The sequence below is a fragment of the Clarias gariepinus genome, chromosome 6, assembly GCF_024256425.1.
Source record: "Clarias gariepinus isolate MV-2021 ecotype Netherlands chromosome 6, CGAR_prim_01v2, whole genome shotgun sequence".
In the NCBI taxonomy this organism is placed as follows: Eukaryota; Metazoa; Chordata; class Actinopteri; order Siluriformes; family Clariidae; genus Clarias; species Clarias gariepinus.
Window position 1 is genome coordinate 5,155,473 of NC_071105.1, and position 13,772 is coordinate 5,169,244.

The window sequence follows — 13,772 nt, forward strand, 5'->3', positions numbered from 1 at the left end:
ATATTGGATCCAAAGCACCCCATCACCAAATTTATCATTCAAAGTTACGACACAAAGCTTTGTCATCCAGGTCCTGAGAGGGTGTTTGCAGAACTCCGCCGTAAATACTGGATCCTGTGTGGACGGGAAGCAGTCAAGCGTTCGCAGCGAGAGTGTGCACACTGTCAGAAATGGAGGAAGAAACCGGAGGTACCAAAAATAGCAAACCTCCCCTCAGCAAGACTACGACTTTTTAAACCTGCCTTTTGGCATGGATTGTTTTGATCCTTATGTTGTCCAAACGGGCCGGCGTAACGAGAAAAAATGGGGAATAATCTTTAAATGTCTCACCATTGGGCATTTGGCAGACGCTCTTATCCAGAGCGACTTGCATTTTATCTCATTACACATCTGAGCAGTTGAGGGTTAAGGGCCTTGCTCAAGGGCCCAACAGTGGCAACTTGATGGTTGTGGGGTTTGAACCTGGGATCTTCTGAACCGTAGTCTAATGCCTTATCCACTAAGCTATCTGCATCGTCATCTGTCCCTTATCAGACAGTCTTTGGTGGGTCAGCACCCTGAACCGGCAAAGTATATATATATATATAGTGAAGAGCTACCAAACTTAAACAGTTTTTTGTGTGTAAGAACTGTGTTAGTGTGTTAAGTGTGTTGTTGTTCACTACAATATTGTTGAGATTTTTTGTTTCTATTATCTACTACTGGTTATCCCTATCCTATCATACTCTTCACCCTCCTGCCATCTGGAAAAAGCATTCGGGCACACACATCCAGACTGTGTAACAGCTTTTTTTCACAAGCCATCCGTCTCCTCAACAAAAAGGGACTGGACAAATATAAACACACACACACACACACACACACACACACACACACACAGCTAATTAGCTAATTAGTTTTTGTTAATTGATGTTGTTATGTAGCACCTTGGTCTTGGAGGAACGTTGTTTAGTTTCACTGTGTACTAAACTGTATATGGTTGAAGTGACAATAAAAGCCTACTTGACTTCCTAGCAGTTCTGTAGCTAACTGTTAGTGTGAGTATACCAATAAAATACATTGCTTTACCAGTGATACTGGTCAAGTTTCTTTCTTGCTGATGCTATGATGCACCTTGTGCTCTAGGGGGCAGTAGAGGCCTTCAGGCATTAGAGCGCAGTACACAATGACATGGAGTGATAGATATCAGTAAAATTAATACTGGAACACTGAGAGGAAACACATGAGATACATCAATATTAAAAACACCCTCATATGATTGTTTACACACTGTAACTGACCTTTTTATGTTTAAAATCTAAAAGTTTATGAGTTCCCTGCATGTTTTTCACACATATCTCACACATACACTTATTGAGCGGTTCTTTCTCACACAGCTAGAAGAGGAAGTGGGTGCAGCATCACACTCTGTTTAAGACAGATAAAGACACAGTACATTCACAGAGCAGGACAGAGACAGTAAGAACGTGTAACAGAACAGGAGCTTTAATATCTTTCTGTAGTGGAGTTGGTGTGGAGATGTGTGAGTGTGAACTCAGGATGAAGATCCTCCTCATCTTCACCCTCTGTCTGATCTCAGGTAAAGAAATGCACTTCAGAATAATCCTCACTCTCAGCAGCAGTGTTACATGAAGGAAGGTTTTGCTCAGGTGGATATTTCGTGTTTTGTTAGATGGAGGAGATTCCAAGGAAGTAACAGGATATTCAGGAGCAGGAGTCCTTATCAAGTGCAAGTATGATACAGGATACACACAAAACAAGAAATATTTCTGTAACGGTCCATGGAAAGGCTGTTCTGACCAAATAAAGACAGGAGTTAAGAACGAGTGGATAAATTCAGGAAGATTCTCACTTTATGATGAAACGAAATCAGCAGAGTTCTGGGTGATGATCAGAAATCTCACTGTACAGGACACTGGCACATACTACTGTGGAGTTGATATACTATTGTGGATAGACAATTACACATCAGTGGACCTGAAGGTAAAGGAAGGTGAGTCTATCATCACTGACATTAGCAAACATACAAAATACAAAATGCCAAAAAATCATACTTTATTAATATACTGTAGCGTTTTACCGCTGGAAGGATCTTGGAGAAGGAGTGAGCTTGATTGCTGACCAATGCAATGGATGGGAGAACTTTATTTACATTTAGGCATTTGGCAGACGCTCTTATCCAGAACGACTTACATTTTTATCTCATTATACATCTGAGCAGTTGAGGGTTTAGGGTCTTGCTCAAGGGCCCAACAGTGGCAACATGGTGGTTGTGGGGTTTGAACCTGGGATCTTCCGAACCATAGTCCAATGTATTAACCACTGAGCTACCCGAAGCATGAACTGGACCACAGTTAGCAAGAGGTAGCACACACACTTAATGCACAAACATGGCCGAAGCCACCAACCTCACTAAATTTCCCCAACAGGGTGAACAAATAGAATCCCAACTCAGGCTTTGTGGGTAAATCTGATTGGGGAGGTGGTCCGAATACAAGGTCCACGGGAGTGTGCATCTTGCGGCCAAACATTAAGGCAGCTGGCGTTAGCTGTGATGACTCCTGCACTGCTGTGCGGTATTCCCAGAGCACGAGAGGCAAATGTTCGTCCCAGTCCTTCTGCCGATCGCTGGTAAGCACTGCGATTTGTGTGGTAAGAGTCCTGTTAAAATGTTCCACGAGGACGACACTTTGAGGATGAAGGGGCATGGTGCGGGTCTTTTTACCCTGAGGCGCTCGCACACAGCCGCAAACACCTCTGCCTCGAAATTCCGCCCCTGATCACTGTGTAACTGCTCTGGGGCGCCGAATCGGCTAAACACCTTATCCACCAGCAGTCGAGCCGTGGTGGAAGACGCTTTAACCCAACCCAGTACCTTATGCAGGACCGAATCATTCTCCTGCTCGGCAATGAGCTGATCACGGTCCAGCTGTGGCAACAGCGAAGCGACTACGGATGATGCCCTAGACGACACAGTAACTCGGCTGCACGCCAGCTCGGACGGCTGATCACCGCCGGAGAGTCCAGACGACTGCGCGGGGGGAATAAGTCGCAACTGCACACACGTTCTTCAACCCGCTCACAGTACCGACAAGGCGCTTTGCTGCACGGCCGTTGGGATAAAGCATCTGCGTTAGCGTGTAGTTTTCCTGCTCGGTGTTGAATGGTGAAGATGTAGTCTTGTAGGCGCTCAAGCCAACGCGCTAGCTGCCCCTCGGGCTCTTTAACACTAGAAGCGCTGCCCCAGTGTCACCTACTTATAATGCGGTTCAGCGGTCATTTGACCGCCTATTGTTTTGAATGGGAAGCTGTTGCTGACACACAATGCTCTCTAAATGGTGCTTTCACCCAAAGCAAATAGTTTAGCTCCAAGATCAACTTGCACTATTCCCGCGTCGATAATCAGTTTTATTTTCTTTTTTATATTCAACTGAGAAAACCTACTACAGAGTTTCTAAGGGGAAAAAGGAAGAGGGAAAAAATGGCAGAAGAAAAAAAAACAAGTCATGTTTTGCATTATAACCCAATAATTTAAAAATAAGTAATTTTTGGCATTACTTTTTTCTGCTGTTTTTTCTCCTCCTTTGTCCATCTGGGGGCTTCGTACTATAACAAAAAGGAAAGCTTTACCTAATTTTATATTGTATGGAGAAAATTTAGTAGTTTGTTCATTCTATTTGAAGCTTCTGAATGGCTCGGATGGAGCAGGAATGGCAATTTAGTTCTGAACTCGCTTCCGTGAAATTATCGCTAAAACAATATTGAATTTAACTAAATTAGATCTACCACAGCAGATAATAAACTATGCTGTCATAACCAAAGCAAACACCACGATTATGCCTCGTTCCATTCAGTGTTGCTAGGCAACGGACCACGCGCCTAATCGGCGGAACGTGCACTGCAGCCTGTGAATGAATATGCACAGCAGAGGGACAGAGACATGAGAAAAATCTTATACCGTATTGTGTAGTGGCCCTATTTCAGCTGAGTTTTCCGCTACTGCAGATAATTTTATCAACTTGTAATATATTAATTTAAGGAATATATAAACATGTGTAGACATTTATTTATCTTGCCCCTGAATAGAGCCGGCCTCGATTACACACACACACACACACACACACACACACACATACACACACACACACACACACACACACACACACACACACACACACACACACACACACACACACATATACTGTATATGCAATGAAAAAGCTATTTACACATGAGTGCTCAAATGTAAAGCACAATTATTACTTTATTGTGTATATTTAACTTCATTCAGCCGTTTAAGTTATAGGAAAAATATCGTTCCTACCAGCCCACTATTATTTTCTGTTCAAATTTAATGATGCCCGCGTGTGTGCAAAAAGACACATTTTACAAAGAATAGAAAAGTGAATAATCTTTAATAAAGTTAGCCTAATACAATATTGTTTCCAATGCTGAAGCAAACATGATTTTGTTTTAGTCTATCCTTTGAATACAACGCGACAGCGAACTCCGAGGTGAAGCGCACCCACAAAAACCAGTTACTGTAATGCCTCTTCTCACCTTTCATTCATGATAGGTATGAAGTTATCAAACCGGTTTTGCTGATGGGGGAATTTGCAGAATAACTTTAAACCTACATCAAAGATGAGAAGAGGGATGACAGTAACTGAGCGCGCTGTCATGTTGTATATATGTTTATATATATATATTGTGGCGTGGGTGGGGGTTCGACTAGTAACCATCATGCTTTGCGGGAGGGGTTGTTAGGTGTTCACCCTGTTGGGGAAAGGTGTTTGGGGTAGTGGCTTCGGCCAGGTTGTGTGTGTGTGTGTGTGTGTGTTAGAAGTGTGTCCTGTTGGTTGTGTGTGATTTGTGAATGTGCTGTTTGTTTGACTTTTGTGCCGTATTGAATAAAGTACTCCCAGCTATTTGCATTGGGCAGCAAGGAAGCTTACTCGTCTCTCCAAGTTTATTCGTAGCAGTGAAAAATGCTACTATATATATATATATATATGTTCATTTATGTCTTCTGGTGAAATAGAGTCTGTTTAATGCATGTTTTCTTTGGAAGTGACACTGTGTATGTGTATGTATGTTTGAACTCCATGGCTAAAATGATCTATTTTTGACTTCCAGGTCATTTATAAGCAAACATGAAGTTTTTTTTTTTTTATATATTCATTTGGTTTTTTTATTCATTCAGAATTCTATGGAATATATATTGTAGCGTTTTTATCGCCGGAAAGGATGGTGGAGAGACGAGTGAGCTTATTTGCTGCCCAATGCAATGGCTGGGAGTACTTTATTAGGCACACAGCATGTATGGCATGAGCAGCACCTTCACTCAGGAACCTACATCCAATTCAGCTTCAGCCTGAACCAGAGCACATTTCACACGTCACACCCCCAACACACACACAACAGGGCCGAAGCCACTAACCCAAACACCTTTCCCCATCATGGTGAACACACCGAACTCCCCGCAAGGCATGCTGGTCGTCAGCCGCCGCCCCGCCCACGCCACAATATATATATATATATATATATATATATATATATATATATATATTCTTTTGGAATATTTGTTGTCTGGTGTTCAATCGAAAAATGCTACCCATCGAGTTGTGCTACATACTGTATTTGCACATACGCAGTCCCACAAGTTTGCAATCTGTTTCCACGCCCATAAATTCATGCTACCTTGGTGCTGAGACCTTGGTTAACCGTTTTTCTTTGCTTACTTTGACCGAAACATTTGAGTTTCTGCATAAATTGTCATGAATGAACCTTAACGTTGAGGAAAATAAAAACTTGGAGCATTAAACTATCGTAAAAAGGTTTATTACTCAAATTTAAACACTTACATTTACATCTTTTTGTATACTTGAAGCTCTTCTAATAACATTGAATGTCCATAGTGTAGTTTTTCAATAATTTTGGTCAGCATTTCCAAAAACCTTAGTAACAATAAGTGCAAACTAACTCCTAACTACCTTCTGCGCCATTACCCCGGTGAAAAGGTTTACCGTACAAATTACGGTAGCGTGAATCGATAGACTCTGCTATCGATTTGTAGCATTTTTCAGTAGAATTTTTCGACGAGGCAGCAAAAATCGACAGAACACCAGTCTCCTTCAATTCACAACACAACGCAGAGACAAACCGGTCACACATGGGGTTGTAATAATATCTAGGTAGAAAAACATTCACACAGGGTTAGGATTACCCCTTACAGTTTTAATTTGATATTTCACTAGACCCCAACATATAAGTTGAGTTAGCAACAATCTACGTAGTAGATAGCCAATAATGTGAGTTACACAAAGTGTTTTCTTCGAAAATCTTAACAAAAACTGATCTGAAGTAAACAGATCAGTAAATGTTCTTGGGTTGTTCAAAATTTCTTTTAAGTTCTATTAGTAAATGTTGTGAGCAACACTTTTATTTTAGAAACTCTGAAAATTTTTCTAACACATCTTAGGCAATAGTTTTTGTTCTCGAAGATTTTGTCTTTGATTACAATATTTCCTTACCCATGAAAGTTATTACACCGAAATTTTTAGCTGCACATTATTTATCATAAAAATCCAACAACGTATTTGAGTTAGAAGTTGATACTGTTAAATGATTAGACTTGATTCCTCTGTGATTAAACTTACATGCATGAAATTTCTTTTAGTAATTGTTGTGAGTAATAAGTTTATTTTAGAAACTTTAAAAAACATCTGTCACTGAACCTTCATGCTTGAAGGAGCTGTTAAGCATCAAGGCTATGTTTAAGTATAAGGGCGTTTTAGAAACTTTTCAGAAAATTCTTCTAACACATCATAGGCTATAGTTGATGTTCTTGACGGTTTTGTCTTTTATTACAATATTTCGTCACCTATAAAAGTTATTGCACCAGAATTTTAGCTGGGCAAATGATTTCTTTATTTATAAAAATCAAACAACGTATCAGAAAAAAAAAGCTGATCTATTTTATGGTTTGTCTTGTTTTCTTGTACATGTGTCTGCGTCAGGGCTCTCGCCCTCTGGTAACATTTATTCTTCTACTCTTTAACTAACTTAAAAACTAACAACTTCAACAGTCCTCAGCCGTTCAAAGTGTTTTTACCAAAGTGAATAAATGTTTCACTGATCGCTCCTTGGTAATAAACAAATTCTCCCTGTCTTAATAGTTAAACACAAGCACCTTGAAAATGAGTCCCTCACCAAGCATATTTTTCAAATAAAAAACACACTGAACAAATCCTTTTAATAAATAAATAAATACGTATATAAATGAATGAATACATATATAAATGAAAGAAATATATGAAAGAAATAAGTTAAATAAATGAATTAAATGAATGAATGAAACAAGGTCTAGTGCATCAGCATCGCCCCCCCCCCCCCCCCCCCTTTATTTTTTATAAAAAACTCCAGGTCATAAAAATCCTAAATGTCAGCCATAGGTCAACTAAAAGGTCATAAAAGGTAATAAAAAAAGCAATAAAAGGGGCAATAAAACTGTCAACATTCAGTTTGACGAAATGTTGTTAGGTACTATTTTTTTTATAATTAATTAATCATGATTTGAACTTCCTGTTTTTTATCAGGGCCCAGGGTCTCTAGAGCAGTAAGTGCACATGCAGGGGGAGGAGTCAACATCAAGTGCAGATATGAAGATAAATACAAAGACAAAATCAAATCTTTTTGTAAGATCGAGACAGATCATAACTGTTCAAATCAAATAACAACAGAACCAAACAGTGAATGGTCACATGATGGCAGATTCTCAGTTCATGACGACAGAAGTTCAGGATTCTTCAGTGTGTTTATCAGAGAGCTGATTACGGAGGACACTGGAACATACGCGTGTGCTGTTGATGCGTCTAATAGAATACAGACCTACACTGTAATGTTCCTGGATGTAACAAAAGGTGAGTAACTGTAATTATGTTTTAGCAGAAGAAACATTTAACAGATAATATTTATGTATGCAATTTTATTGTATCACATTAAGCATTAAGTAGAACAAAATATCAAAATGTCTCCATATACTGTACAATAAAACCTCGGATTGCGAGTAACCGCCGTTTGCGAGTGTTCTGCAAGACAAGCAAAGATCTTTAATAAATTCTGACTTAGAAAACGAACAAGTCTTGGTTTACATGTACCGAGTATCATGTATCACGCATGCGCTTCTTCTTTTGACACAGATCGTCAGGTGATCACAACTAAGCCAACGGTTTTTCTCTCTCTTGCGCTGCAGAACATATTTTATTTTGTGTGTGTACAGCATGCGTGTACTGTTTATTATAACACACGTGCAAAGCAACAGCAAGTCTCATTAGAGAATTTAAAGATCCATTTTCTCTCTGTGTGTGTCAGCCTGCAGTTTGTGTCTGTTTGCGCACGCGCCATTGGACACCATGCCCCTTTACACACACACACACACACACACACACACACACACACACACACACACACACACACACAGGTTAGTTTGTTTTTGTTTTTTACTTTACAGCAATGATTCCGTTAGTGTGCGGAGAGTTGTTTATTAATGTTCCTTACGAATTTTTTTTTTTTGATAATTCAGTGTTTCCGTTAGTGTGTGTGTGTGTGTGTGTGTGTGTGTGAGAAACTCAAATAAGAGAGGAGGTTGGTTTACAGTGTAAGATGAGAAGAAGAAGGTGGGATTCTCGAGTGTTCTGAAATACGAGCCCGCTTCCGGAACAAATAATTCTCGTAATTTGGGGTTCCACTGTAAATGTTTTTTCCAGGCTGTTACACATAGGTAAAAGAATGGTGCCATGGTGTATCTCCACATCACTAGTGTGTAAGAACTAACACTGGATGTTTATGTAATGTTTTTATTCATATTATTTGAAGCATACAAAAACAGCTAAAGTTTAGTGAGTAGAAAGACAGTGATGAGGAGCGTCATGTGACACTAAATCAAAATTCAGGAAAACTTTGTGTGTAAAACAATATACTCAAAAATATGTCATAATTCACACTGTTGGTTTTCTAGGACACATACAAACTTAAAATCTAATCCAATGTTTTCTGATTTGCAGATCGGTCCTATGAGAAGTCCATCAGTGAGACTGTCCATGTAGGAGGAGATTTGAACTTCAGCTGTAAATACCCAGAATCCCTCAGGAGTAATCCCAAGTTTCTCTGTAAAATGAGGCTGCAAGATTTTGCTTGTTCTTATAAAAAATCTATTAATGAAAGTGGAAGATACATAAATATGGGGAAATTCTCCCTGTATGATGACAGAGAAAGACAAATCTTGAGTGTGAGTATTAGAAATGTAACTGAGGGAGACTCTGGTGAATACTGGTGTGGAGCTGAAGCAGACTGGGAATCTGATGATGGATACAAGGTTTATTTCACACAGATCAACCTGTCAGTTACTGGTGAGTTTGTAGAGACACAATAAATATGTTGGTACTATAGTGGCTTTGTGTGAAACACAGAATCAGTGCACAACCAAGTCTAGCCTCTCATACTGGCATCGGTGAATATTACAATAGTGTGAGTACAAATAGTTTAGTTATGTTTAGAAATCAGGTTGTTCATAAATGGAATTAAAGTGCTTTAGCTGATATCATTTTATTACACTGACTTCTGTCCTTTCAGTCTAAATGATATGAAGAGCAGATGTGTCTTAGGCTCAAAGTTTGTTGTGTTTGTGATGTTCTTCCTGTGAATGTGTGTATTTTGCTTCACTACACTTCCTGTGAGATACAGTAGCAGAAGTATAAATATCAGTCAGTTCCACATTTACTAAATGTACACAGTATTGTGTTGCATCTATTACATTAAAACTTTAAATTTATTTCAAATGACATATAAAAGTTTTAGATCCACATGTGCCAGTTTCAGCCTTGGAACCAACACAACCTCCATCATCATCATCATCATCATCATCATCATCATCATCATCACTGTCCTCTTCCTCCTCTTCATCCTACTTATTGTCATCATCATCACCATCATTATTATTCACACTGTTACCACCACATTTATTATCATCATCTTTGTCACCGTTGCCATTATCCCCATCCTCCTCCCCCTCCTCCCCCTCCTCCTCCTCCTCATTATCATCATCATCATCATCACTGTCTACTTTAGCTTCTCCTTCAGCAGGTGATTCTCCCATAATTAATCTGATATCTTATGAATAATCAGCATGAACAGCATGTAGGTTAAAGTTTCTTGTTTTCTCTCTCTTCCAGGATTTTCAGCTTCCACTGTGATCACTGTGTCTGTAATTCTGCTTCTGCTTCCAATTGGAATCACATTCCTCACTTTGACTCTACAAATGAGATGCAGGATGAAAAGTATTAATACACACACAACACGTAATTGTTTAATATGAATATGCCCATGGCATATTCGGCCATGGGTATTTAATTTTCCAAATTGTACGTTGTGAAACTGCTTAGTCTAAAGGGAATTGCAAATGGTGGAGGAAACAAGTTAACAATGCTTCATCACTTTGTTGGAAGTGGACAAGCAATATTACCCAACAGTCACTGCGCCTCGCTCAAGTATAAGAAAACATGTAGCTTGCACAAGACTGGCATTTATTTTATGCACAATTAGTTATTATTAAGGGTGACATCACTCACTCACTCATCGTCCATACTGCTTTATCCTGTATACCGGGTTGCTGGGGGCCTGGAGTTTATCCCAGGAGACTAAGGGCCAGAGGTGGTTAGAGTAGCCAAAAAATGTACTCATGTAAAAGTAGCTGTACTTCAAAATAATATTACTCAGGTAGAAGTAAGAAGTAGTCATCCAAAATACTACTTAAACCATATACAGTTTAGTACACGTGAAATAGAACAATGTTCCTCCAGCACCAAGGTGCTACATACTGTACAGTACAACATAATTTTACAACATAAATTAACAAAAAACTAACTAGCTAACTAACTAAGAGCCTAATTAGCTGACTAGCTGAGACAAAACAGATTAACATTATAAATTAACAGAAACTATCTACTGTAAGTCCTATACAGAAAAAGACAACATACTGTAAAGTGCACATGCAAATGTGCAAACAAGAGCGACAACACTTTCAACACTCTGTGGTAATGAAATGAGGTAGTGGAATGAGAAACAGTAAATATTTCCTTGTAGATAGCAGTGGAGATAAAAAAGAGTTTTTGTACAAATAACAAATATTGTGCAAAAGAGCAATTTCAGGTTGGTATGTACGAATTGTTAGATGGTTGTTGATCAGTGTGTTTGTGCATGTGTCAGTATCAGTTCTGTCCCAGTGTTATTGAGGTGATTAGAGTTCTAAGTGATAGTGTGTGTGTGTGTGTGTGTGTGTGTGTGTGTGTGTGTGTGTGTGTGTGTGTGTTTGAGTGTGTGTGTGTAAGTTTATCCAGTCCCTTTTTGTTGAGAAGAAGGATAGCTTATAGAAAGAAGCTGTTGCATAGTCTGGATGTGTGTGCCTGAATGCTTCGATACCTTTTTCCAGATGCCAGGAGGGTGAAGAGTGTGTGTGATGCAGCATGTGGTGTAGATATCGATGCAGGGAAGAAAGACCCCGATTATCAGAGTAATAATAGTAGCAAATCTACTCAAGTAAAAGGAAAAAGTATGGTGCAGTAAAACTCATACTCAAAAAAAAAATTTTTTTTCCCCCAAAAGTTACCCAAGTAATGTAATGGAGTAAATGTAACTCATTACTACCCATCTCTGCTTAGGGCACGAGGCGAGGTACACACTGGAATCAAAATATATACTACACCACCATGCCGCCATTAAGAGCGACATCGTATTAGGTTAGGTTTATTATTGTCATTCAACATGAAAAAACTAAATTTGTTTCCCAGTACCAGCATCCAACATTTAAAAAGAAATCTCAGAACTATTACGACTACTATCACTAATATTCTCAAGAAAGCGATATAGGACAGTAACACCTAATACTAGAAGTCCAAGAGAGCAGCCATTTGGCTTTTCTACGTGTACTGTAAAACCCGCAGGACAGCCGATGGGCTGGAAGGCTTTTAGCTAATATCCTTAATCTCCTGTGAACAGGGGTCTGTTCTTCGTACGTCGCTAACTTAGTTAGCTGGATTTGATTGTTGTGGATTTGTCCTGATCTTGGATTGTTTCGTTCTTAGATGCGCTTCTCGCATTTGCTGTCATAGCAACATATCCGTAAGCTTGAACCTGCTCGGAAGCAGGTTTATTTCATGTAAACAGGATTAAGACTGCGCTCCTGGCGGGTTATGATTGGTTGAAATGGCGAGGTCACATCTGATTGGTTAAAGAGCATGACTGATATGGACTGACTCACGCGGAAAAAGAAAAGTATTTGCCGTCTGCCGTGGACTCCCCCCCACACACACACATAATCGCTATCAAATATTATATATGAACATAAATTCATAGGTTTAGTATTATCAAATATGATATTACTATTATAATAAACCCTCGGCACGAGACAGCCGTCAAGACCTTTAATACAAATTCTTGTATAATGTTTATTTTGTAACACATTTATTTTTCAGGGATTTGTCATAAAAATATGCAAATAAATATTTATATATATATATATATTAAAAATGAATATTTAATAATGATAAATTGGAAGAAACTAATTTTATTATAAAATAAACAATATAAAAGTATACATGTTGTATTCGAAAAAAATATTTATATTTCTATTTTTTCATATACAACATATTTATTTTCATATTGCTTATTTTATTTTATTGTCTCATGTAATTTGTAAACCATTAACCTATGAATTTATGTTCTAATATAATATTTGATAGCGATTATGTGTGTGGGGGGGGGGGCAATCCATGGCAGGGGTGCATTTCAGCGCATAACACGTGTTACAAAAAAAATTGAGCCGCTCTTTTGCCATTTCATCAACCAATCAAAGGGCTTGTGATCAGTGTTTCTACTGTCGATGCATATCGCCTTTTAAACCAACGCACAAACGCACAATAATCCTAGACAACTCAATCCAGCTATACTAATCATCAACAACAGCTGAGCTCGAAGAACCGACTTAGCCGGATCGTAATTAGCACGATGATCTCATCTTAGATGTGTCAGTTTATCTCGGATGTGTCAAGCGACGTATGAAGAACGGACCCCAGATGCTTTTGTTATGTAAACAAGGTGGGGCCATGCTGAGCCACTTCAAGGAAACTTGTGTTTCACTTTGCCATCTTAGGGAGAAATCAACGCACTTGGGTGTTTTTTTTTTTTGTTGCTGAGATTTATTGATAAAAACAGTACAAAATAAAATAAAAAACAAACCAGCCATTTGTACACATATTTACAAATAATAATAAAAAGTGAGTGAGTACATTTCAGCAATCACTCACAATCCTGGCACTGCCATGGTATCTTTAGTCTGCATTTACCACATGTGTATCTGTAGCAGTGAACACATTGCACAGTGGCATGATTTGTTCTTGCATTTGTGTTTGACTTGACACATGGCTCTTTTTCCAGGGCTAGGTGTGGAGGGTTGTGTCCAAAGCAACTGTTCTTTTCTTGCCTTCTTCCCAGGCATATGAGAGTTAGCCAACTCTCTTGCAAGCTCCACCAGGAAGTCCACTTGCATGCTTGGTGCATGCTTGGTGCATGCTTGATACAGCACATGTGCATTCATTGCTGCCATGTCGATCATGTTATAGAACACGGCAACTGGCCAGCGCTGTGTTCCTGTGCGGACAGTGTACTCCCGCACCATCTGGTCCATCACATCCACGCCACACTTTGTGGTGTTGTAA

At 39.1% G+C, this 13,772-nt stretch overlaps 1 protein-coding gene across 1 annotated transcript; it reads left to right on the forward strand.

Annotated features, from left to right (window-relative positions):
- The first annotated feature begins 1,723 nt into the window (after window positions 1–1,723).
- LOC128526384 (polymeric immunoglobulin receptor-like) lies at window positions 1,724–13,772 on the forward strand. Its single transcript, XM_053498187.1, has 4 exons — window positions 1,724–1,997; window positions 7,606–7,655; window positions 9,066–9,410; window positions 13,717–13,772. Exons 1-4 carry the CDS (start codon window positions 1,888–1,890, stop codon window positions 13,770–13,772), a joined length of 561 nt encoding a protein of 186 aa, XP_053354162.1. The 5' UTR covers window positions 1,724–1,887.

Excerpts from the sequence above, each read along its gene's own strand:
- LOC128526384 (XM_053498187.1), top strand. The coding sequence starts at position 1,888 with ATGATCAGAAATCTCACTGTACAGGACACTGGCACATACTACTGTGGA. Across the intron at positions 7,656-9,065 it reads GGGAGGAGTCAACATCAAGT|ATCGGTCCTATGAGAAGTCC; the intron begins GCAGATATGAAG and ends TCTGATTTGCAG. Across the intron at positions 9,411-13,716 it reads GATCAACCTGTCAGTTACTG|TGTACTCCCGCACCATCTGG; the intron begins GTGAGTTTGTAG and ends CTGTGCGGACAG.